Genomic DNA, 26,628 nt, shown 5'->3' on the forward strand with positions numbered 1-26,628 from the left:
ATGTCGTAGGTAAAAGAGCAGAAATGGGTGACTTAATATTGAATGTGGCCAATCCTATTTCTATGAGACAAACTGGTTTCATGAATACAATATTTTTCTGTGTCTTGTGTGTGTGTGTGTGTGTGTGTGTGTGTCCCTCTTGTTCTCACTTTTTCTCATTAATGATGAATCAAAAAATTTTAAGAAAACTGAAACTCAATGATATATACATAATCATTACTTTTCAATGTCCAGTCACTGTTACAAATTACACTCTCAACACTTAATCAATCCTGTAACATTTCCCATATTCCTAGATCCCCCTGTGCAAAATTTTTAAATTGGGAAACTAACAGGTGATGCATCTTTCTTTGTAGTGAATGAATAAATTTTTGCTCTGTGAGTAGAACTGTCAAAGAATTGAATTTACAAGTACCAAAAAAAAAAAAAAAATTTTTAGTATTCAGGTGTTTCCTAGCAACTGAATCTGCTGATACTTTCTCGTCACAAGAAAAATAAAAATCCATCGTCAATGAAAGCAATACAGCTCAGTGGGAATAAAAAAAAGAACTATAAATAATGTGTAAAAAAAAAATAATAATGTGTAAAAGTATTTTCTAGCCAATCTAGGCTGAGGTTTTAAAACAGGTAATTATAATTATTAAATATGATAAATGATATGAGGTTTGGATGTGTTTATAAAGGGTGACTATAAAGGGTGAGTGAATCTTATCTTTTCTGTGATTGCGGGGAGTGGGAGCATGAGCAGGGGACACAAAGGTGACCACAAAAATAGTAACCTAAGAATTACTCTGTAGAGTTAGTTCAACCATGTAGAATGAAGCAGCTATTCTCAAAGTAGCTAGAGTTTAAAACCTGGTTTATGCAGCATAATAAGTTTCTGAACAAAATATAAAACAAGCATCTTACATACTCCAGAGAAAAACTGTCAAGAGTAAAAATTTTAACGACTGCAGCCAACTGTAGCAGCTCTTCAGAAATATTTTGAGATCATAAATATTTACAAATGAGATTTCAGAAATATTCTGCTTGTACAGCACTTCATACACATTATCAGATACTTCACTCTTTTATAAACAGTACACTGAAATGCAACCCTGTTTAACTTTAGTTTTCTCAACTATGGAGAATACAAACATGCGGCTCTCACAAGGTTAATTCATCAGATGCTGAGCACCTACCCTTCACGAGGCATTGTACTAGTCATCAGAGATAATGAACTTGAATACGGCACAATCTCTACCCTAAAGAACCCTACATTTAAACTGTATAATGGAAACACCACTATAGGGAAGGTGAATCAGAGAAAGCAGTAGAGGGGCAGAGGTATTTGATTGGGCCTAGGGACAGGCAACAAACTATTGTAATAAAAAGGGCATTGAACTTAAGGAGTTATGCAAGACTGATTAGCTATGGTCGTTCAACCGTTCTAGCGCTAAGCTTTCAAGGGCGAATGAAGAGGCCTAACTGGTAAGTTTTATTGAGCGTCTCTTATAAAAAAAAAAAGCTAATAAGCACTACCATACATAATAGAACAAGCTAGCATGTCCACTGATATCCATTAACCTAGAATTTGTATTCTAGTTGCCAAGAAATAGGGCAATATAACACACAAATAATTAACATAACTCTGAAATCCCTTCCTGCTCTAGAAATGCTGTAGCTATGTACTGCTAACATTTGCTAGCAACTAGAAAGCAAAGAACTTAAAATAAGTGAATCCCTAAAATTCTTGCCACCAATAATTTCCATAAACACAAAATAGTGAACTGTACTAAGCACTATAGAAAGAAATAAAAACAAAAATCAAAACTTCTTAAAAAATTATTCTTCACATGAACTAGCCCCTTCAAATGAACACCTATATATATATATATAAAAATATATATAGCACTACAGAATTTTTAAAGCACTTTCATATACATTACTGATTTTTTTCAATAAATGAAACCTGTTCTATCAAAAACCTAGAATAGCTCACTAAAACAAGAAAATCACTTTTATTCAATCCTACTCTGTAAATGGTGCTAAAAGTCTCATTTCTAAAATAAAATCCATACGGAGAAAAAGGCCAGGACTCACTTGTAATGATTTGTTCATTGGTGGAATCCAACTCACTGCGCCTGCCTGAGCCCCACACCCAACCTTGAAATGTTCACTTTGGTATTTGGTCCTCTTCTTCTCTTTTTATTCTTTACTCCTTAAAAATTGCATCTACTAAATTTCACAACCACGTGGGTGACTCCCAAATCTAAGTCTGAATCTCTAAGCAATCTTCTGAGTTCCAACCGAAATTTAGCAGTATGTCCTGTTAATTCAATACACAGGCCCAATACCAAAATCATTTTCTCTTTCAAACAGCTCTATCTCACATCCCTGTTGCTAAAACACATTTCCAATAGCCCACCTAACCATTTGCCTCTACTGCTCTCTGAAAGTTGTTCATCTCATCTCCCTATACCCAAATCATTTACAGCCAATGTCAACTCTGTCTTTCCTCTAAATTCCCTGAGCCCAGCTGATCCAATTCTCAGGACACTCCCCATTCTCTACCCAGTCACTGGGTCCTTTATATACACCTTAGCTCCCCGTACTAGACAAGAGGGTCCTTGAGAGTCAGAGTCCTATCTCATAACTTCCCATTCCCCATGTCACCTGGACACTATGCAGTAAACCTGACGTACGTTACAGAAATGTTTGTTAAATGGACAACACATTATAAAAGCTGGACATTGTAAAGGGCTTAACAAACCAATACCTCAAAAATCAGGCAATAATCAAGTTTAGCTTAGCATCCTCAGTCAACAAACATGTCTCAAAGTAGAAAGAGAGTGTTTATTTCTCCCCAAAATGAGTGGTTTTTCTTTCTGTTAGTTTCATGGCTTCCCGCTGCAATGTTTTATTTCCTACAGATCGGTACCATGGGAGAATAAATGGGCTGGAGCCTGATAATAAAGACAGTAAAGGGTGAAGGTGTGGTATAGATGACTTACATATTGATGGATTAGCTGCGGCACTGACTGGTACATTGCAACCACTTTAAAACAGCTTTAAGGGATCAGGAAGCAATATTAGGAAAGACATACTAAGCAATCCCAAACCAAAGAAAGCAGCTAGTTAGGCACAAATAATAATTTAAAAAAAAACTCCCATATGATTCCAAAGTAACCATTGAAAAATAATAATAATATTTAACCACAGCTCAAGGAACAAAACTGAAGACTGCTATTCAAAAGAGGATAAAAGATTTGAGAGGATTCCAAGCTCTTTATGAATAAAAATTACTTGATCAAGTGCCTACAAAGATTATTTCCTTCAAAGCAACAAATACTTCATGAGCCATAGACTCAACTAGTATTCTAAAAATATGAAAAAGGAATCCCTTTCAAAAAAGAAAATCCTTACTTTTCTCTGACTCCAAAAAAGAGCTGCTTACTTGCTTGTCAATTATTGTGTTGCCAGAAAAGCCATGGCGCATTTTTGCAATGAAAAACAGAAAAAATACGTCATGACTTTTCTGACAACCCAATATTTCCTTGGGAATGTCTCAAAGTCGTTCTTTCTATATCTAAATTAAAGCGTGTAAATATATTTTCTGGATGTCTGGTTTTTAAAGTTTATCAGCACATTCTAATGATGAGTCCCACAAACAGCAAGGAAATTAGTGACACTATGTGAGAAAAAAGAGTTTGTCTTAAAGAAACTCAGCTACAATTTAAGAAGCTGTCCCGATTTTTGAAATACAAAGCTCCAGCTCCATCATGGACCCTCCTCTCTTCTCCACTGACATCTTCCTGTGTGATCTCATAGGGTCTCATGGCTTCCCATTCTCCTCCCAGAAAACCAGACTTGTGAATCTAACTTCGTACTCGCTAGCTCCATTTGGATGACTAGTAAGGCCCTCGAAAACCAGACTTGTGAATCTAACTTCGTACTCGCCAGCTCCATTTGGATGACTAGGTAAGGCCCTTCCACTGAATATGGTCAGAACAGAACACTTGATGTTATTTTATGTACTTCTCTTTCAGTCTTCAGCATCTTGGTAAAAGCCATCACCCTCTATCCAATCAGTTTTTCAGATCAAAATCTAGGCAGTGTAACGCAGTGCTCTGAAGCCAGGCTGCGTGGATTCGAATCCTGCTTTTGCTCCTCATTACCTGGACAAAGGTACTGTCAGCCTTGGAGTGTAATAATGGTACCTACCATAGTAACCATTAGGTTACTATGAAGATTAAGTGTGTTAATTCATGTAAAACCTTTAGAAGAGCACCTGGCAAGATACTAAACCGGCATTGAGTTTAAGCTATCATCATCATTATTATTATTATCCTGATTCCTCCTTTTCTCTCATACCCCATCTGTCATGTCAACAATAGGAACAGTTATCAAAAGATCCTAAGAATTACAATATTTCAAAAACATAAGAAGACATCCATTAACTTCTCTCATTTGTTACCTTCACAACCATCCTACTTCAAGCCACCATCTAGAATAAGGTGATAAACTTCCAAACTAGTCTTCCTGCTTTCATTTTTCCAAACCCTTCAAAGTGGTTTTCAAGCAGCAACCACAGCAATCCATTTAAAATATAAATCAGATCTTATCACTCCGTGACTCAAAACCATTCAATGGTTTTCGACTATATTAGGCTAAGAATCAAACTCCTTACCCTCATTTACTTGAAGTTTTACATCTAGCCACTGTCGTCTCATCCCGTACCCGCCTCTGCTAGGTGACTACATTACAGCTACACTGGCCTTCTGAATTCTGCAAAAATGCCAAGATTCCCTCCTAGGGGCCTTTGCATTAGTGACTTGCCCTGCCTCGAATGCACTTTCGTCTGTATTTGTAGAGCTGACTCCTTCATATCATACACAATATTGTTATCGTTTATTTCTTTAGTAATTTTCTCTCTCCCGCTAGAATATAAGTTTATAAAAAAAAAAATCTTTCTTAAAAGAAAGAAATTTCATCTTTCTTGTTAAAATACTGTGTCCCTAGCACCCAAAACAATACATAGGTGAACAAATAAAAAGTTATTAAAAAAAAAATAAACCATTAACTGAAAAAACTGGCGAAAGCTTCTAACATTGTTATATGAAGCAAAAAAATAAATCTAACCCTCATTCTTTTCTGTAACTGGTTATCTATTTATTGCATCTCAGCTCCAAGTTCACCCTTTTTGCCTGCTCTGTAACTAGACCCTAATATAACTACCTTCCAATATTTTCTCAGAGTTTTAAGATCTAAATCCCCTGATAATACAACTCCTTACACAGGAACAGTTATCAAAAGATCCTGAGAAGTACAATTGAAAAACCTGAGATCCAGTTATGGCTCCAGTTAATTACTAGACAACATAACCTTGGATCAATTACTTACCCTCTCCAAGCTGCATTTTCCTCACCAGTACAATGCAGATTGTAATCCCTGTCTATCTCAGAGGCTACTGGTAAAGATCAAAGGAGATAATGCATAAATAGTAAACTAAAAACAAGTGGAAGTCATTATTATTATTCAGTACCTATCAGTTCAACAAAACTTTACTGAGCACTGGTCTATGTGCTAGATCCTACACTAGATAGGAAATTTTAAATTAAGACAGAACACTTATTCTCAAAGACCTTACATTTTAGTTGAGGAGGAAAACACATGATCAGAATAGTATCATCATAGTTTGATAGTGTGCAGAGTGCTGTGGGAGCAACAAAAGAGATACACTTAGCACAATTTTGAGGCTTATGGGAGGCTTCCAGGAGGAAGTGGGGCCACAGCTGGGTGTCAAAGGATCAATAGGGTGATAAAATAAAATAAAATAAAATAAAGGTCTTAACAAATGAGAAGGTACTGTCCATCTTTTACTAGTCCTAGAACATGTCTAAAAGTCAGATTGGTTATATTATCATAAAAATCACATGATTGCAGGTCAAGAACAAGCTTTCAGATATAACCTGGGATAAAACTCTTCTAACAAAGTTTTTGCACAGCAAAAGAAATCATTAACAAAATGAAAAACCAACCTACAGAATGGGAGAAAATATTTGCAACATAAGCAATAAGATGTTCTTATCCAAAAATATATAAGAAACTCATACAACTCAATAGCAAAAAAAAAACAAACAACCAATTTTAAAATGGGCAAAGGCCTGAATAGACTTTTTTGCAAAGAAGACATACAAATGGCAAACAGGTACATGAAAAGATTCTCCACATCACTAATCATCAGAGAAATGTAAATTAAAACCACAATGAGGTATCACCCCACACTTGTCAAAATGTCTATCATCAATAAATCAACAAACAGCAAGTGTTGGCAAGAATGTGGAGAAAAGGGAACCTTGTACACTGTTGGTGGATTTGCAGATTGGTGTAGTCACTATGGAAATCAGTATGGAGGGTCCTCAAAAAATTAAAAACAGAGCTACCTTATGATCCAGCAATTCATCTTCTGAGTATTTATCCAAAGAAATCTAAAACACTAATTCAAAAAGATATATGCATCCCTATGTTCACTGCAGCGTTATTTACAATAGCCAAAATATGGAAGAAACCTAAGTGTCCATCAACAGACGACTGGATAAAGATGTGGTACATCTATATACAATGGGATATTACCTGGCCATAAAAAAGAATGAAACCTTACCATTTGCGAAAACATGGATGGACCTAGAGGGTATTATGCTAAGTGAAATAAGTCAAACAGAGAAAGACAAATACCATATACTCTCACTTTAATGTGAAATCTAGAAAACAAAATAAATGAACAAACAAAACGAAAACAGACTCATAGATACAGAGAATAAACTGATGGTTGCCAGATGGAAGTGGGGTTGGGGAGCTGGGAGAAAGAGGGGAAGGGATTAAGAAGTACAAACTGGTAGCTACAAAACAGTCACAGGGATGTAAAGTACAGCATATGGAATATAGTCAATAGTATGGTAATAACTATGTATAGTGCCAGGTACGCACTAGACTTATCGGGAGATCACTTCATAAAATATATAAATGTCTAACCACTATGCTGTACACCTGACACTAATATAAAAATAATACTGAATGTCAATTGTAATTGAAAAATAAACACACAGGGAAAAAAATCACTCTTCTAACAACTTAGACTTCCCCCAGCACCATTTATTTCATCCTCTACCACTAATTTTAAAAAAATTTTTTTCATCTTTAGGGCAATTTTTCTCATCCAACAGGAATGTTTCCATTAATAAGACTGAAATATTTCCATTCCATACTCCAAGGTCAAAATCTTCCTCCCTGGAAAGGACAGTAATAAAGAGACTATAGCATTAGGTTTAGATTTTTCCTTTGCCATAGCCCTAAAAAAATCCCCTCCCTCCCTTCCAGCTCCCTCCCACAGTTGTCAGAACAGGTTTCCAGGCAACAGACTCCATCGACTCTCCTGCATGACAAGGCAAAGGGTTCTCTGGACAACCTCCCAACCAGACTTGGCCCTGACCCACCCAGGAGAAAGCCAAGTGCTGCCTGAAGCAGCAAGTCACTGTCCTTCTTCCATCACATCCAAAGTCATGGAGGCCAGCCAGAGCTCTCCACAACCCACTGGCAATCAGGAAAAATTCATAAGTCTGAATCCACTATAACAGAACACAGACTACCCTACATTGGAATTGTATGCCCTGCAATTTCAATCCTGGGCATAGAACCAACAGAAATGTGTTTGCCAGTGATGGTCAGTTTTAGTAATAACCACAAGAAAGAAAACAAAACCCAAATGCATATCAACAACAGAATGGGTAAATAAACTGTTAAATAAAGTCAATCAGAATTGGGATGAATCAACATCATGCATCCTGACAGGACGCAATGGAAAGAATATACCCTGCCTTCTTTGGTATTCCTGCTCAAGACGTGTAACTTGCATCTAAACGTGCAGAAACATCAGACAAACCCAAATTGAAAGATATTCTACAAAATAACTAGCCTAGAATCTTCAAAAGTAACAATGTCATGAAAGTCAAGGGGAAACTAAAAACTTGTTCCAGACTAAAGGAAACTGAAAAGATGTAACACTTGTGATTTAGGACAAAATAAAGGACATGACTGAGACAACTGGTAAAACTTGAATGGGGTCTGAGGATTAGACGGGAATCATGTATTGATGCTTCTTTCCTCATTTGGACAGTTGAATTGTGGTTACGGGGGAGGACATCTTTGTTTGTAGATATTACACACTAAAGTACTGGGGTGATAAGACATCAAGTTGGGAACTTATTTTCAAATGGTGTAGGGGAAAAGTTATTGTTTTCTATGTGCAACTTTTCTGTAAGGTTGTGATTATTTCAATATTCTAAAAATTATTTTACAATTTCTTAAAGTATGTTGGAGGGAGGAAAAATGAGCAGGAGAGAGGGGAGGAGAAAGAAATTCAAAGTTTACATGCTATGTTTCTTACCAACAAGATACAGAGCTTAAATGCAATTTGCTGAAAAAATGAATTTATTACTAACTTAGGAATTAACAGTTTTGTCTTTAATCTCAGTATATGTATTAATAGATCCCCATCTTCTGCTCAAAAATAGAAACAAACTAAAATTTGCAAAATTTACCACATATCCTCCTTTGTACATTACATTATTAGAAAGATAAATTGAACAGCAAATATACAAAATATTAAAAAAAAAGTGCCCATTTTTATTAGCAAGGAAAGCTTTTTTTCAAAAGACCCCAAACAACTTCTCATATTTCTCAGCCAGAATTACACTGTATCACATGTCTACACCAACAATTTGGAAAGGAGGACAACACCACGATCAGCCTGGGGATGGTTCCAACACTCCAGAAGCTTTCTGAATTGTATGGTGATATTTCTGGTTGTCATGAGAGCTGTGGGCCACTCCTGGCATTTAGTGGGTGAGAGTTAGGGAGGCCCAATGTCCTGCAAAGTATATGGCTGTTTCACATAAAGAAGTGTTGTCCAAAATGCCAACAGAGAGAAAATAGGTGAAAAAAAATTAATTATTATAAAAAAAACAAGGGGAATGGCCAGCCAACAGGCAAACATCAGTGTCTGCTACAGAGATTCAAAGTAGTGAAAGATACTATCTTTTCTGTAACTAGATTATGGTCCAGGGTAAGTCACAGACAAGTAAAGAAACTATTGAAAAACATCAACTTTACTGAGGATTTAAAAAAAAAAAAAAAACATAGGATTAGGAAGGGAGGAAGTAAGTTATGAAACACCTATTATCCTAGATACTTTCATAAACTGTCTTATTTAATAAAACCAGAGTTAACATTTGGGTCTTCCCGAATGCTGATTTGGCTGAATTATACATATTTAGGTAACCCAGGAGAGTCAGTAATACCAATGATTTATACCAAAAGATATTACAATTTTTAACTCAAAAGGAAAAGTTGGCCTATGCTTATACTGTAATCAGTATAACTTAAAAAGAACCGCATCACATAGCTTTGAAGCTCTCTTTTGCGTTAAATACCAAAAAGTATAAAGAGAACTATAGTCGGATTAAGAGGCAACACTGCAAAATGTGTGTATTTTTAAGACGTGACACCTAAGTGTAACACTTTTAACAAATGTCTTAAAAAGCACTGATCATGTTATTTATTCAACACAGCTACCACCAATTTCACCCAGCAGTGGGCTGTTTCTTGCAGCACTATCGTATTCCTGTTTTCAGTACTTAATACAAAGACTTTTCTTCTACATTGCCCTCTACTGACACAATATACCAATTTAAAACAGAAATAAGGGTTACATCTACCACAGGCCACTCTAATTGTGAAGGTCCTTTTATGAAATCCATCTCCAAACAAAAAGACATGACCTTGAAGAAACCCACAGAGGCCACTTACAAAATTAATCAACTCACCATTAGTATTACTAAGAAAAAGAAAAAATAAGAAAACTAACTATAAGTAGTAACAAATAAAAATGTCACAGTTCTATCGACAGAATTACCTGTACAATATCAAAAGCAATTTGACTATCATTCAGAAAATTAAATTAATTTATTCCTTAAGAAGTAAAGAACAAAACTACCAAGGGTGTATAACTGAATATGTGGAAACAGAGTGACTACGGAAATATGGTAATGAGTGAAATACTTACTGCCAAAGCCTTAGACAATTTGGTTCTAAATTCATTCAGGATGATTGCCACAATGTCCTTAAGTGGTACATAAGCAAAGCCATCTTCCAAATACACTTTCCTTCCTCGGAACAAATCCAGAGCATCAGCAAAAGGGATCTGAATTCAGAGTGAAACAGAAAATAAGCAGTGTCTGCCATTTTGAAATCCTCCTAAGTCTTCATATTTACTAAGCTTAAATAAAATTCTTCCTATGAGAAATTCATTAATCCCAGCAAGATGAAAGAAAGAGAGAAAAGAAGGAAAGAAAGAAAGAAAGATTTGTACTCCTTAAAACTAATTAGCATTAGGAAGAAGTGACAGTCCAAAAACGTATTCGTTTCACAGTAGATGTTTTGAAAAATAACAACAATAATCCAAATTACAATGCTTTATTTTTACTTAACTCATGAGTTTACAAATTATAACCCCCCAGGATTTCAAACTCCCAACTCAAGCCCTCTAAGCACATTGCATTCTTCTCATATAATATACTCCACATTTTATTCTGCATCAAGTAGAATGCTAATGTGTATACAATATGTTCAGTGCTGAAAATTACCAGCAAGTAATACAAATCTCTTCATCTGTTTCCATTCTTCCTTTAGAGAAATATATTGCAAAAGCTAATCTCAACACTAAGAAATGGAAATAATAAGCATTCAGTTTTGCTATTAAAATAAGCACTTGTCAGTAAATATTTTTTTAAAAACTACTACTAAACATACACTTTTAAAGTCCTATGAACTATACTAAAATTTTAAGATATCAGCAGAATGTATCAGTAAACTGTGAAAATCATCCTTACTCTCCAATAGTTTTTCTCCTTTTTAAAAATGAGGTGAAAATTAGGTTAAAAAAATAATCCTCAAATTGCCTATTTGCCCAGTTTTTTAGGGAAGAGTTAAATCTATGCCCAACATTCTTTAATAGATCCAATGACATCACTTAATAAACAAATCGCATGATTTTTTTTTTAGCTGAGCCATCCTGCCACCTGTTGGCAGCTCAGGGGCAGCTCAGCTCAGGCCAGGAGTCGAACCGCTGTTGCTCAGAGCTCAAACTCTTCAGCGAGCTCTGTGACCAACTGAGCCACTCGGCCAGCCCTTGATTTTTTTTTAATTAAATTTTATTGGGGTGACATTGGTTAGTAAAATTACATAGGTTTTACGTGTACAATTCTGTAATGCATCATCTATATATCTACATTGTGTGTTCACCACCCAGAGTCAGTTCTCCTTCCATCACCATATATTTGACCCCCTTTACCCTCTTCTACCACCCCCCTCCCCCCATACCCTCTGGTGATCGTGTGATTTTTAACCGTCTTTTTATTAATTTACAGATTCCTACAACTATAACACAGTCCTTGTCCTAAAGGAGGCCATCGCTTCATTGAGAAAACAAGACAGACATACATGGAAAGTCTAACAGTTCTACAGGGCAGTACGTGTGTGACACTGCACCAAACAGGTAATTCTCACACGACATATGAAAGGAGGAGGTAAGAGAGTTTATTTCAATAATCCAGGCAAGAAAAGGAGATAGAAGTATGGAAACGGGCGTTCTACTCCAAGCTCTGTTACTTACAAGACTTATGATTTCAGTACATTTAATGAAGGGTTCTAAACCTCAGCGGCCAGATCTATAAAATCCAGAAAGGGGAAGAAGGGATGGTCTAAATGACCTTTAGGGGTTCTTTAGCTCTAATATTCCACGATTCTAGCTTACTAGGGTGGGCACCGTAAAAATAAAAATGCCCAAGCAGAAGCCAAAGATGATGTGAAGGCAGAGTAACGGGAAATGTGTGGTGTGGGGAGAGAAACATTGATTCCGACACTCTACGTTTGGAAGGCTGACTGAACGATGGCCTAACTGGTAGAAACCGGGAAGCAGGAATTCGGTCTGACGCGGAAGCAGGATTTTAAACTACTGGCACTCAACAATAATAATGAGTACAACTTTTCAAAGGAAGTAGTGGTGCTGCTGCTATCAAATTTTAAAATAAACAGCTCTCTCCTCTTCCCTTCTGAAACTAATTAGCTCAAGCCAAGCAGGTATTTGCTAAGGGGTAGACGGCAGCAGATGTGGCCCAGGGCAAGACGCTAGCACCTAGGGAGGTTCAAGAAGGTCTTGTCACAAGGGAGCAAGCAGGCGGACAGTGTCAGGGCCCCAGTGGAAGGAGACCATGCTCACATGCGGAAATGGTCCAAGCCTGCGGTCAGAGCCCAGAATGGAAAAGACTTCCGCAGGGCAGTGATCCAGACCAGGTGTTGGCGCCAACCAAGTGACGGGAGGGCGGCCTCCAGTGCAGTATAGTATAAAGGTCTATGCACTGTGAGGAGAGAATTCCTCTTAGACAAGGGCCTACTATAGGGGGGTCAGAGCCCAAGCAGGGTTAGGAGGGTGTCTGTGCAGGAGGACTGCCCAACACAGAACATTAGCACACTTTCAGTGGGGTGAAGACGAATACCTGTGCAGGGCAGGGAGAGGCTGTTGTGACAAGAGGCTATACAGATGGGTTAATAAAATAGGTATATAAAGCTCTGTGTGATATAGTTAACAAAACCTCATAAGTATTTCAAAAGTTTACATACCTTATACACTGACTCCAACTCCAACTTAGTCCCACTTAAACTGGGTGATGAAGCAATAATCTCCTTTTCTCGGAGAGTCTTCTCTTCATCCTTTATCTAAAAGGAAACATATTTTGTACCATTGAAGAAATTAAAAGTCTTCAGTTGTAATAAAATACTTTCCTGTTTTAGTGAAGATTCTATATTTTTATAAAACTTTTTAACCCTGCTATCTCAAATCATTCCTAACATGATTACTAAATCATTATTATTAATGAAGCCAAAATATGGAAGAAAATTTAAATTCAATATACTTTCAAATTTCTACTCTGCCAATTTCTGAGGACATACACCAAAAGAACAGTAGTAGAAACAGAAAGTACCATAATGTAAAAGGAAAGGAATTACAATAAAAACTCAGGTTAATATAAGCAAAAGGCGAACATTATCCCAATTCAAGAGTTACGTTAACTATTATTAAAATGCCTATTTGCAGTTAAGAGTGATTTAACTATTTCTCAATTTTCTAGACACATAAAACCACTCCAAACGTAAAATACGAGTTTTGCTAGGAACAACTATAAATCTATTATCTCAGACTATCATGGCTTTAAAAAGACTGATAGACCTAAAGAAATAAAAATTTTAAACTTCTATACAGAAAAATAAAAGATCTATAAATGAAGATGAAATATAAATGACAAACTGTGGGAAATATTTACATCTTTTGACATCTGAGTTACTCTCAGTAAACCCCTCAGTAGTAGGATATAAGTACTAGTAATCAAAAAAAGACTCAAAGCATACAGGTGTCTAAAGAAATAAAAGACAAGTGTGATGATAGCTGTATGAATGATAAACCATAAAAAGCTGTTTGAGAAAGAAAAAAAATGGATGGGGAAAGGGAAGGGGAGGGAGAAGGAAAGGAAGAAATTCTAGAAACACAAAAAACTCAAGGACAGAAATTAAAAACTCAATGGATTCATAAAGAAACACCTTAGGTATCAGTTAAAGTGGACTAGGTAATTTAGACCAACCCACCTGCATCAAAGATCTCATAGGTTACTTAGAGACTGCCAGGCCAACAGTCAAGACCAGTCATTTAAAGCCCACTTTTATATTTGCTAATTCTGGGGAAGCAGCTTTAAAGAGACTCTGCCAAAAGTAGATAAACATCCCTCCTCTCTAGGACCCTGAAGGACTTACGTAGGAGTGAGCCAGAAGTTTATCAGCTGTCTATGGATCTACAGTCCAGTTTCCAATTATCTAGTTGGCCACGGACCTCAGATTCTGGATTTAATTAACATTTCCTGAACTAACATTGCTCTCAGACCCATGAAAGAAAAAAATGAAAACCTTATGGAGAAACATATAATCCTCCTAGGCCTCAATATAGTCCTCCAAATAACTTTCCAAATACAATTTCCAGTACACAAAGGTAACAAAGCACACAAGGGAACAAGACTCCATGAATGAGAACTAGATACATAAACCCGCCCCCCCCCAAAAAAAAAAGGATTACAAAAAACAAAACTGTCATCATTCACAGGCTATATAATCAGTATCCTCAGAAAAAACAAAAGAATCCACAGATAAATTCTTAGACCTATTGACCTAATTAAACAAGGTTTCTGGATACAAGGTCAAATATAGAAAAATCAGTTGTATTTCCATAAGCCAACAGGCAAGTTCAATAATGTGATTTTTTTTTTAAAGGTAACATTTACAACAGGATTGAAACTATTATATCAAGTACCTAGGAATAAATCTCTAACAAAAGATTAGCAAGGACTCCGCAAATAAACTAAAACTTACTGAGGGAAACTGGAGAAAAACTAAGTAACAGATATTCCATAAACATGCATCAGAAGACTTAATACTGTAAATGTACCAACTCTCCTCAAATCAAGCTATAGATTCAATACACTCTCAAACAAAATCACAGTAGCTTTTGTATGTGTCTATGTCTCTGTGTATGAACATTTACACGTTGGTTCTAAAATGTATATGGACATGCAAAGGGCCAAGAAGAGACAAGACAGAACTAAGAAAAAGACAGTTAATCCAATAGAAAAATGAGCAAAAGACATGAACAGGCACTTTACAAAATGATAAAATTCAAAGGGCCAATAAATATATGAAAAGATGCTCAATCTCCTTAATCATTAGGTAAGTACAAATTAAAACCATAGTGAAAACCTCACTGACATAACACTACACAGCCATTACAATGGTTAACACTAAAAATGGGAAAAAAATGTTGGTGAGGGTGTTGAAGAATTGGAACTCTCATATATTGTTGGTGGGCATAAAAAGTTGGGGAAAAGATCTGGCAGTTTCTTGTAAGACTAAAAATATCTGCCCCAATGACACAGTAATCCCACTCCTATTTATTTACCCAAGAAAAAGGAAAAGACTTATATGATCCTATTTATATGAAGGTTTTTAGGACAGGCAAAACTAATATGGTAGAAAAAGATTTGAGTGTGGTTGCTGAGACAGCCACTTGGAGGTGGGGATAACCACTTGGAGGGCAGGGATAGAGATTATTCAGATAGAGCATGAGGAAACTTTTAGGGGTGATAGTAATGTTCTGTATCTTTTAATAAATTTGAGTTGCACAAGTGTATTCATTTGTCAGAACTCATAAATGGTACCCTTACGATTTGTGCATTTCATTGTATGTAAATTCTACCTTAAAGAGAAATGTTAACAAGCATTGAACTCTAGTTAATAATATGCAGGCTGCAGTATTTGGTGGGAAAAGCTCTGATTTCTGCTACTTATATTGAAGTGGATGGTGGGTAGGTAAAGGAATGGATAACATGTGATAAAATAAGTATAGTAAAATGTAGAATCTGGGTGGTGAGTACATGTGGATATTCACTATAAAATGCTTGCGACTTTTCTGTATGTTTGAAGTTTTCACATTACAAATTTGGAGGCAAAATAACATAATGAAGATACTACTACATGTCCGCCAGGACAACCAGAATTAAGTTGGATAATACGGATGAGAATGTAGAACGATGGGAACTCTCATAACCTGCTGACAGGACTGTAAACTGGTGTAACTTGCTGAAAATTTGGTATTATCTCATGAGTTGAAGGTAAATATATCATATAACCTGGCAGTTTTACTCCTAGGTATCTACACTGGAGCAGAGATGAGCACACTTTTACTACATAAGCCCAAATAGTTAATATATTAGGCTTTGCGAGCTCTAAGGTCCCTGTCACAAGTACATAGTTTTCTGCTGCAGCAAGAAAACAGCCATATGTAAACAAATGGACACACCCATGTTACAATAAAACTTTACTTATGGACTCTGAAATTTCTATTTCATATCATTTTCCTGTACCAAGAAATTATTCCTCTTTTAATTTTTTTCAACTATTCAAAAATGCAAGGGGGGGGGTGATAAAAAATATAATAAATAAAATTAAGTAAAATTAAAATGTAAAGAACAGTCTTAGTTCACAGGCCATGCAAAAACAGCCAGCAGCCAGGATTTGGCCCATGGGCAGTTTTGCTGACCCCCAACCTGAGAGCAATGGACTTCAAACCATACCATTCACGAGAATCACCTGGAAAGCTTGTTAAAACACAAATTACTAGGCACCACCCTAGAGTTTCTGATTCATAAGTCTGGGGTGGGTCCCCAAAATCTGCATTTCTAACAAGTTTCCAGGTGATAGGAATGTTCCAGTTCTCAGACCAATGCCCTGGAGAAACATACATGCAAGGAAACATGGACAAGCATTATTCATATAAGCACAGAGCAACATTATTCATTGTGGAGAGCAGGAGGTCTGCAGTAAGGGTTAAGCCTGAGAGCTGGAGGTCTGCAGTAAGGGTTAAGCCTAGCAGCTGGCAAGCTGATAGGCTCTCAGGCCCGGGTGAGCAGCGTGGGATCTCATTCTCCACTGTGCAACTGAAGAAAGAACAAGCCTATGTCATAGACAACCTTGAAAGTTACAGAATGAACTGCCAGCCTGTTAGCAGTTTCTACTTGCTATACTTTGTCTCGCTTCGGGAACATTTGCTTCCCCACTCTCTCAAGCTCCCAAAACTCCTTACCTAAGGAAAACTACTTTTGCTATAAAAGCTGTGTGCAAATAATAAACGGGGCCACTCTCTGCCATCAGCGGGCAGTGGACCTCCTGAGCCCAATTTTCGTCTCTCTGTCTTTCTTTTCTAATCTCCTCATCCAGTCCACTCAGGTTAACCCTCTAGTGCCTGGCTGACGAGCCAGATGGCCACGGCAGACGAGCGGGCCTCGTCAATTCATAATAGCCCAAAAATGGAAAAGCAAATACGCATCAAAAGCAGAATGAATAAATAAGTGTAGTATATTCACAGTGTAGAGTATGTCATAGCAACACAAATAAACTACAACTTCACACAATGTGCATTATCTTAAATACACATAAAGCAAAATAACCCAGGAACAGGACAAAAGACACCCAACTATTCCATTATACAATATAAAGGTTTGTTTTAATACAGTAAATTATATGATGTAGGGATGAATACCCAGATGGTTAACTAAAGGAAAAAAGGTAAGAAGTGGTTACCATAAAGTCAGAACAGTGGTTTCCTCTAAGAGAGAAAAGGATTGGTTGGAAAAGGGCGTAGGGAGGCATTTCCAGGGTAACAACAATGCTTTATTCCTCACCTGAATAACAGACTAATGTTCATTTAATGATAATCTACTAAATTGCATGTTTTTGTTTTATATACTTTTTTGGATATGTTTATACGTCTTAGTTTTTAAAAGATTTTAAAAAGTAAATGAACTGTGTTGTAATGAAATATTATGCAGTCAATAAAATGATTTTTTAAGTTATGGAAATTTATGATTCCTGTCACAGAAAGATATCCATAAAATATTGTTAGGTGAGGGTAAATTAATACAGTTAGGTGAAGGCAAAGTAAAATAAATCTTTAAGAGATTCCAACTTTGTGTGCATATAAGATTATACATAGGAATCAGTCTACATCAAAATATAACTGTCTAACTCTGGGCAAAGGGATTACATATAATTGCTATTTTCTTATTTGTACCTGCACATATTTTATTAAATTTACCCTTTAGATATTTCATGTTCCAGATATTATTTAAATGGTATTTTCTTATCAATTTCTAATTGTTCATTGCTTTCTTGCATATCTTTTTAATTTTGTTCTTTTGCTTCAAAATAAAAGATACTGTTGGCTAGCTTAAGTCTAATAAGTATTAAAGTGACACTGCAGACTCACCAGTTTTGGCAAGCCTAATGATTTCCACATTTATCCAAATTTATTAAGTCAAAGACTTATGTTTCTTATTAGTATATTAGTAGTAGTTAAGCATTTCTTTCTCTGTTTTTCCTTAAAAGGTAGAAATCCAACAGAACGCTGATTTTCAAATGTATTTTAAGGAATGAAAATAATTCTTCAAAGGAAATCTTACCTGGAAGGATATTATGCTGCAGAAATTAGAAAAAAAAATCACTCCAGTTGAAATAAGGCTGGGCCCAAAGCACTGCCCACCATCACTTCATCCCTGCTCTTTTGTGGCCCAGTGAGAAAAACCCCTACAAGATACTTCAGTAACTGCACAAACAATACCATAAAGATACTGACAGCAATAAACTGAAACAGAACCGCTGGCTGGCTGACAGTTATCTCACGACTGTGGAATGGCTGGAAATGCTTGCTCACTGGTTGTTACATAAAAGTTGAAATATAGCAGAAAGGAGGTAGTTTAAGTGTGTCAATCTATAGATGGTTCAAAAATCAATAAAAGTTGAGGGCCATGCATACCACCTGCTAGTTAACATGCTAACCAGTTTACTTACGCTATCTCATTTAATGCTACCAACAACCCTATAAAGTAGCTATTATCTTAGTTTTACAGCTAATTAATAAGAATAGAAATCAAATTGGATTTCCAGCTAAAGTCTGACACTAAAACCCACAAGGGCCTTGCATTCTTCAAATAAACAAAATGATACCGCTTTGCAAGAGAGTTGAACAAACCTGTAGCATCAATGCAAGAAAACATCGTCAATTGAAAATTTTCACCTCAATCCCTTTTTGGTAATGAACAGGATAAAAATAAAGAAACTAGAGGAGTAATATAACTAGATATCATAAGTCTTATAGGTAAAAATTTGAAAGGATGTCACAGCACATATTACATATAATCAATACTCATTCTAGAGTGTTTAAATTGAGGTTTAGCATTATTTTCTCTAACAGCTAACACCAGATCATTCTGCTTTAGTATTTGCTTTGTTTACATATATCTCTGCTGACAGTAACTTCTCTAGTTGACTATTTTACCTTTTATTTTGCATTCCATAAGGAAATTCTTCAAAACTCAAATACATAAGATAGACACTGCAGATACTGTTTGAGAGAAGGTAGCTATGTGTTAGACCAGTTTTGGAGCCAACTTGTGATCCTCAAACAGCACTGATAAAGAAAAAAGCTGATGGGCAGCTGGATAGCTCAGTTGGTTAGAGCGCGTGCTCTTTACAACAAGGTTGCCGGTCCGATTCGCACATGGGATGGTGGGCTGCGCCCCCAGCAACTAGATTGAAAATGGCGACTGGACTTGGAGCTGAGCTGTACCCTCCACAACCAGATTGAAGGACAACGACTTGACTTGGAGCTGATGGGTCCTGGAAAAACCACACTTTTACCAAATAAAATTTTAAGAAAAAAGAAAATAGCTGACTGGTGAGATATGCCAAAAAAAGAAAAAGAAATTTTCACATTTTCATGATGGTCTTTTCATTATTTCTTAAGTGAATTCCCAAAATAAATATAAAAATGTATTTCAAGCTTGCTCAATGAACACATTTATTTGAAATTAAGTTAAAATTTTAACATAAACACCTACTCTCCCCACCGTTAATGAGGGTATCATAATTGAATGCATGTACTGTTTGTTCACCAGTTATGACTGAATCTGACAAAACTGAAGTTGAAACCAAATGTGTTAACCCACCATTGGCCCTTGAATAATCACTTATTACAGCACTAAAGAAATAAGTATCTTTGAACATACAGATGTTTATACTAATAATATTTTGGATTCTAACTAAACAAATCTCACAGCAACATATAAGTACTGCTATTATTTCTAGGGTAATAATATAGTATCTCTCCTTTCCCTAAACTTAATCAAATATTTGTAATAATAATACCACAGGTGTTTATAAGCAATTAACTGCTTACCAAATAAATGTCAGAGGAGCAGGGGAAGCACACAGCAGTTCAACTGTCATATGACAATATACATTAGTTACAAAAGACGTCACTCGTTCAAATAGTGTTCTGCCTTAGAAATATAGTCAACTCAACTTTTAAAGTCTCAAGACCTCGAATAAAAACTAGAGTAAGTTATTAAAAAATGTAATAAAATTTTCTTTCATTGAAATGTACCCCAAAAAATTACCTAGTCTTGCTTAGATTAGAAATAACAAATAAAATCCCAACAAATTTAATATGTTTTCTGAACTGTTCATACAAAGTAACCAGCAGTAACCCAAATTGAAACTGCTATCTAAAATTCATGTCATTTCCTGTGTTCTAGCCTTTCAGTAAATACTCTGTTTTTCTTTGGTAAATCGAAAAGTTCATTTGTCACATATATTCTAAATTTTCATTTACCTATTTAGCTATAGCCAAACTTTAAATTTCCAAAGTAAGAAAATTCTCACTGAAAAAATGTAGGATGATTGTCTGAAACTTTACTAGTGTAAACTGCTATTGATTTCATTATTTCAAATTTTTAAAATAATCTTGAGTATTCTTTACTGTTTTCTGGAAAAATATGAGCGTATTTCTTTTTCTCAGACTCCCTTAATGAGGTCACCTACTGCATGCTTCGAAAATACTCATCCTCTAAAGGAGCAAGACAAAATTAAATGGCTTCCTGCTTCTACTAACAAAGAATCTCTCGTAAGAGAGTAAAAACAGTTATAGTGGAGCAATTATAAAAGCCGAGCAACAGAGTAGAAACTATATAGTTTTTGTAATTGGAGGAACCTAAGTTCAAATCTTAAACAAGTTCATTAACCTCCTCACACTTCAGTTCTTCATCAGTAAAATGAAGAAAATAATACCTACTTCATGTAGCTTTTAAATAAAATAAAGTATGGAAAGTGTCTAGAATTGGAATAACAAATAGCATGCCCTTAATAAATGTTAAATATTTATTATTACTATCAGTACTGTATATTTTTATTAGTTTCTGTTTTCCATGCTTCTTTTTTTCCCAGCAATAAAGTGAAATGTTTCCTACAACTAAAATGGTTTCAGTAAACTTTTATTAGTTAAAATTACTAATTTTATTAGTCACTTTATTAGTTAAACTAACATAGGACTGGTATTTAGGGAGTATTCAAAATAACTAATAAAGTTAGGTTATCACTGCAACATCTTACAACCAAGGTAGAGTAAGTCCTCACTTAACATCTTCGATAGGTTCTCTGACTTTAAGCAAAATGATGTATAATAAAACCAATTTTATCATAGACTAATTAATACAAATAAGGGTTAAATTCCTATGGTATCTCATCATTATAATGAAATGACATTATTCAAAGACCTGCTCTATATCATACTATATAAAATAAACATCTTCCTCAATAGAGGTATATAAACAAACTACTTTAAATGGAATCACATTTCCTGAGTGACTTACATTACTCTTCCAGAGATGCACAACCTTCACTCTGGTAAATTTTCAATCAGCAAGGACCGTTGAACATCTGAGCTTTGAAGTTCTCCTCTTTCCAGCCCTACTCACAATTCCCCACACCTCCATCCCTATGATCTATACCCACCCATTCAACAGTAGGTACCTGAATGTTTCAAATGGCATATAGTAGAATGGTATAATCTCTTTGTCAAGCACAAATCACACTAAGCTTTCATCGTTTGGGTAAAGTTTTATTTCCGTATTTTGTAATTATATTATATTACATGCCACCCTACTAATGGAATTCGGAATTCAGGCTGTTTGCGTCTTTCTTTTGATATTCTCCATCAAACCATGAACTGGGAGAGCAGTCTCACTCTGCCAGCAATTGTGAAAGGAGACTAAGAGTGAGGTCTGAAGAGGTAAACATCCCACACAGTGAATCGATAGGTAGAGACTGTGTAGCCTGCACTGCTATTCACGCCATGCGGAGTTCTCCACTGACGCAGGGTTATGCTTCTCCTACCTGCTGGACTCACACGTGGCCACGTAACTTTCTGGGGCCAGTGAAATCTAAGCCGAAGTGATATGTGTCGTTCCCAAGCAAAAGCTTTACAAGCACGTGGTTTACCTTTTTCTCTCCTCCCTCTGCCACAGCAACTGGTGAAGTTCCAGACAAAGGCTGCTCAATCAGCCTGAGTTGCAACGACAATATGACACAGAGCAAAGCTGTAGATGGCCCACAGGAGACATAGAGCACGAACAAGAAATACACTTTTTTAGTGGTCACTGGGGTTTGGGGGTCATTTGTTACCACTTCATAGCCCATCCTGACTGGCAGAGTCATCTCCATCCTCTTTAGATCACACATTTTATCTATAAACTATTTTGAGCACACATTTCCAAGATAGGTATACTTATTTATAAGTCACATGTATTACTGTACATTAGATATGTAAAACATGCTTTCCCAAAAAAAATGTTTAAAAATGAGATTAAAAATATTAATATATGTTGTATCTATGTCCTTCCCATACTCCCAAATAATCATCATGGGCATACCACTTTGGAACCAGTAATCTATAATCTATTATACTGGCCTCTAAAATAAAGATATAAATAAGGCTTCCCAGAGATTTATTCCATAAACCTCCAATCAACAATATTCAATCACATGTTTATAAATAATTTGACCAGAATTTCTACCTGAATCCATATAAAACTCTGGTCTTTAACCAAGAACATACATCAGATTTGCAGTGAAGCTTTTCAAAATTACAGATCCCTGCTGCCACCTAAACCTATAGATCGAAGACTAGGGTACATATTTTTTTAAAAGATCCATTAATGATTCTGATATACATCACCAGTTTAAAAAAGTAAATCCCAGGGAAATAATCCTCGTTTCTAAAGTAAACTTATCATGTCCTGAAAAATACCACCATGGAATCTAACATTTGATTTTTTTTTTAATGTAGAACTCATTCATTCTTTTTAAAACAGTGAGGACTACTATGTACAAAGCACTATTTCCAGCAGATGAGATCCAGCTATGAACAAGCAAAAAACAAACAAAAAAACAGCTCTCATGCAGCTTACATTTCAATGGGGCGAGACAGACAATAAATAAACTATCAGGTAGCAAGCTATGATGAAAACAATACAAGGGGAAGTGCTATGGATGGATGGATTTATACTTTCCATTGTGTGGTCCATTGAAGTCTCTCTGAAGAAGTGGCATTTAAATGGAAACTTGAATAAAAAGGAGTCAGCCATGCAAACCTGTGGCCAGAGCATCCCCAGCAGAGGTAACAGCTAGCGCAAAGGTCCTAAAAGGTCGTTTTTTCTACAGAGGAAAAAGGCTGGCGAGTTAAAGAACAGAAAGAAGGCCGACAGAGGGCAGTGGCAGGCAGGGGGTGGTGCAGGGGTGGTTAGAAGTAGACAGAGCCCTCAGACCTGGGGGAGACGGACTTTTATACTAAGAACTGTGCATTAAAGAAGCATTAAGCAGAGCCAAGTCAAGGTCTGCTTTATACTATTTATACTTAATAGGCTATCATGGTAGTTTAGGGCAAAGATGATGGTGACCTCAACTAGAGAAGCTCTGATGGACAAAACACAAGTGGACAGATTTGGGGTAGATTTTGGAGGTAGACTGATGGATTACAAATGAAGGGGATCTGGAGAAAAAGACTCCTAGGACTGAAGCTTTCATCACTGGGCAAATGAGGATGCCATTTACTGTTTCTCTTGATCCTCATTTTCCACTGCTATTTATATTTTACTACTATACAGACTTGTCCTATGTGTCTTGTTGCAAGTTACCTTGAATCCTTTGTAGAAAGGGGCATGGCATCAATAAATGTAAATAAATTAGTTAAGTATCAGTTTTTCTTAAAATGAAACACATTTGTACTAGCCAGTAAAATTATATGTTAACAATTCCAACAATATTAAAACTACAACTAAAATAAATTATTAATGGAAAGACTGTTTAAAACATCCAATGTGTAATGAAAACATCCAATGTGTAATTAAACAATTAGGAATCATTTCTTTTATAATGACACCAAAAATTTGTGGAGGAAGCAAATACTAAAAGCAAATATCATGATTTTTAATATTATTACTATTTCTAATAAATACAGGTGTATAGCGGTGTTTGTCATAAGTATTGTGATCTATAACGGGCACATTGTTTCCCAAATGCCCTGTGACCTAATCATTAATTTTACTGTGGGGATTAAAGACCGCTGCAAATTCCCTGACACACCTTCCATTGAGAGCTGAGATCTGTTTGCCCTCCCCTTGACCTGGGCTGGCCTACTACTACTTTGACCAACAAGACGGCGCAAGTGACACCATGCCAGTCCTGGGCTTAGTCTCTGAGAGGAATGAAAGCATCTGCCTTGTTCTCTTGGAGTCCTGGGTCACTCCAAAGAAGAAGTCCAACCCCCTGAGGTCACATGGAGAGGATCCCAGTAGAGTCCAGCCTTCTAGAAGTCCTCACCTTGGCACCAGGCATGTGCGTAGATCTGTCTTGTACATCATAGGCCAGACTGGCTGCCAACCAAGTAACCCCATATAACACCATATGGATCAGAATTGCCCTGTTGAGCCCATTCTGAATTCCTGACCCTCAAAATTGTGAGATATAATAAAACAGTTATTATTTGAAGTTTTAAAGTTAGGCTTTGGCTTTAATTTTTGATGTTCGGTTTTAGAATTATTGGTTTAGTTTGAGTAGTTGCTACATATTAATTAATAACCAGAGCAATCAACCTAAAATAAAAGTTATTTAAAATATTTTTCTATTTACAATCCAATGCTTACAACATATTTCTTAATTTAAATGTACGAAAGAGAGCCATATAATTGGAAAAAAAATATTTTTAATTAAATTGTTTATAATTGGTAACTCTTTAGGAAAGATAGAAAAACAGGAAATAAAAAAGGGAATAATTACTACTGTGTGACTGTGTTAATTAACCAAAATTGATAGGATGGTGTGTTACTTCACTTACAAATTCTTTTATCATTTATAATTATCCAAAACATTAAAAGTTAGAAAACGAACAGTAATTTAATATCCTGACATTCTAATTAGTATGTTGATGTTTCAGTAACTACACCAAGCTGATCAATGTAAAAACCAATCATCTGATTACTTTATTCTGTTTTAATAGCACAGGCACATTTGGAATACACTAAAAATTACACTAAAAGGAAAGATTAATCACTTATACTCAAGTACATTTCTTCTCTCCTACAAGAAAACAAACCTCTTTTCTTAAAAAATTGTTAATTTATACAAGAGTTCTTAAAAGTTTCCTCAAGTAAATGAAAACAGCAGTAATTCCCAAGCTTGGCATGACACGACCAGATCCCTGTCAGACACGTCACAATCTGACAGGACACAACAGAGGCACATTCCACTCCATCCCACCCCATTCAACATTCTTCAGCACCTTCCATTAGCCAGATACAGCACCAACAGATAATACAACCAAAAGTAAGACACTAATTCATAAATTAGCTTTATTATTTAACCATAGCAAAAGCTTTTATAAAAGAAGACAAGTTGACTCCACTAACAAACCTGAAAGCAGCAGCCATTTACACAAGAGGGAAAAGCCTGTTTTCCAGCATGCTACTGAAGAGAACAAAAGCTCTGTGAGAGCCTGAATGTCCACCGGGCCTGGTGCTCAGCCTGGCTTACGAGTTACAGCTCAGCAGAATGAAGGGAAGCATTCATTATGGTCGAAGAGAGGAGACAAGGTGATCCTTCCCAGAAACCTGATTTCAGAGCCTAACTCAGAGACTGTTTGCTCAAACAACTGCAGATAAACTGAACTGAAAGTCACCAATGGCATCGCTATGACAGTGGCTTTGGCTGATGCTTACAAAACAGCAGTACACAGGGTGGTCAGATAGCATTTATAGCATTACACATTCAGATTTACTGAGAATAGCTTGATGCCACCCCAAGGCCAGAAACCTAGGAAGCCATGTGGAGTACAGAAGATGGAAGTAAGTCACTTCCCATTAACCAATCTCAATCTCTCTCTCCCTCCCCCTACCCCACCAAACACCCCAGTCTTGAAGTCTTGAATTGGTAAGCAGGACTCAAACTGTGGCCAGCTTATGGGCTGTGTCACTCCCGGGTTGATGTGGACTACAAAAGTGTCAGTAATTATCAAGTAACAATGAGTAAACAAAACATTATGTATTAAATGATGCTGAATAACTAGAAAGCAGTATTAAGAAAACTGAATTGATGCCAGCAAGTGGCTCAGATGGTTAAGAGCTCACTCAAGAGTTTGAGCTCTGAGCAACAGCGGTTCGATGCCTGGCCCGAGCTGAGCTGCCGCTGAGCTGCCAATAGGTGGCAGGATGGCTCAGCTTAAAAAAAAGAAAAAGAAAACTGAATTTATTAAAAAGCAAATATGTATTACAAATATATTTTGTAAAAATATATTACAAAACACAATGGGTTAAATATAAAAGTAACAAATCTCAGAGAAATAAGTGGCAATGAAAAAATATACTAGAGTTTTTTATATTATTCTATTCCATCCATGAGGCTAAAAGCCTAGGGGACACATGGAGTCAGATCTGAAACAGCTTTACACCAAAATTCTCAATGAATCTCTTGTACAATTATTTCTGTGTCTCTCATCTTTGCCCTCCTGCATCAGTGCCCAAAACATAGACCCCTCTAGAGACCTAGCAT

The 26,628-nt window shown here is 36.2% G+C and overlaps 1 protein-coding gene across 1 annotated transcript in view; it reads right to left on the reverse strand.

Annotated features, from left to right (window-relative positions):
• The window catches only part of PRIM2 (DNA primase subunit 2), a 254,367-nt gene that overhangs the window by 196,281 nt on the left and 31,458 nt on the right, over positions 1-26,628 (reverse strand). The window contains exons 6-7 of the mRNA XM_019624588.1: positions 12,718-12,813; positions 10,103-10,240 (exon numbers count right to left, since the gene is read on the reverse strand). Of these exons, the coding sequence (XP_019480133.1) occupies positions 10,103-10,240; positions 12,718-12,813 (234 nt within the window). The remainder of the gene's footprint in view (positions 1-10,102; positions 10,241-12,717; positions 12,814-26,628) is intronic.

This window comes from Hipposideros armiger, unplaced genomic scaffold, assembly GCF_001890085.2.
Source record: "Hipposideros armiger isolate ML-2016 unplaced genomic scaffold, ASM189008v1 scaffold_595, whole genome shotgun sequence".
NCBI classification, from domain to species: domain Eukaryota; kingdom Metazoa; phylum Chordata; class Mammalia; order Chiroptera; family Hipposideridae; genus Hipposideros; species Hipposideros armiger.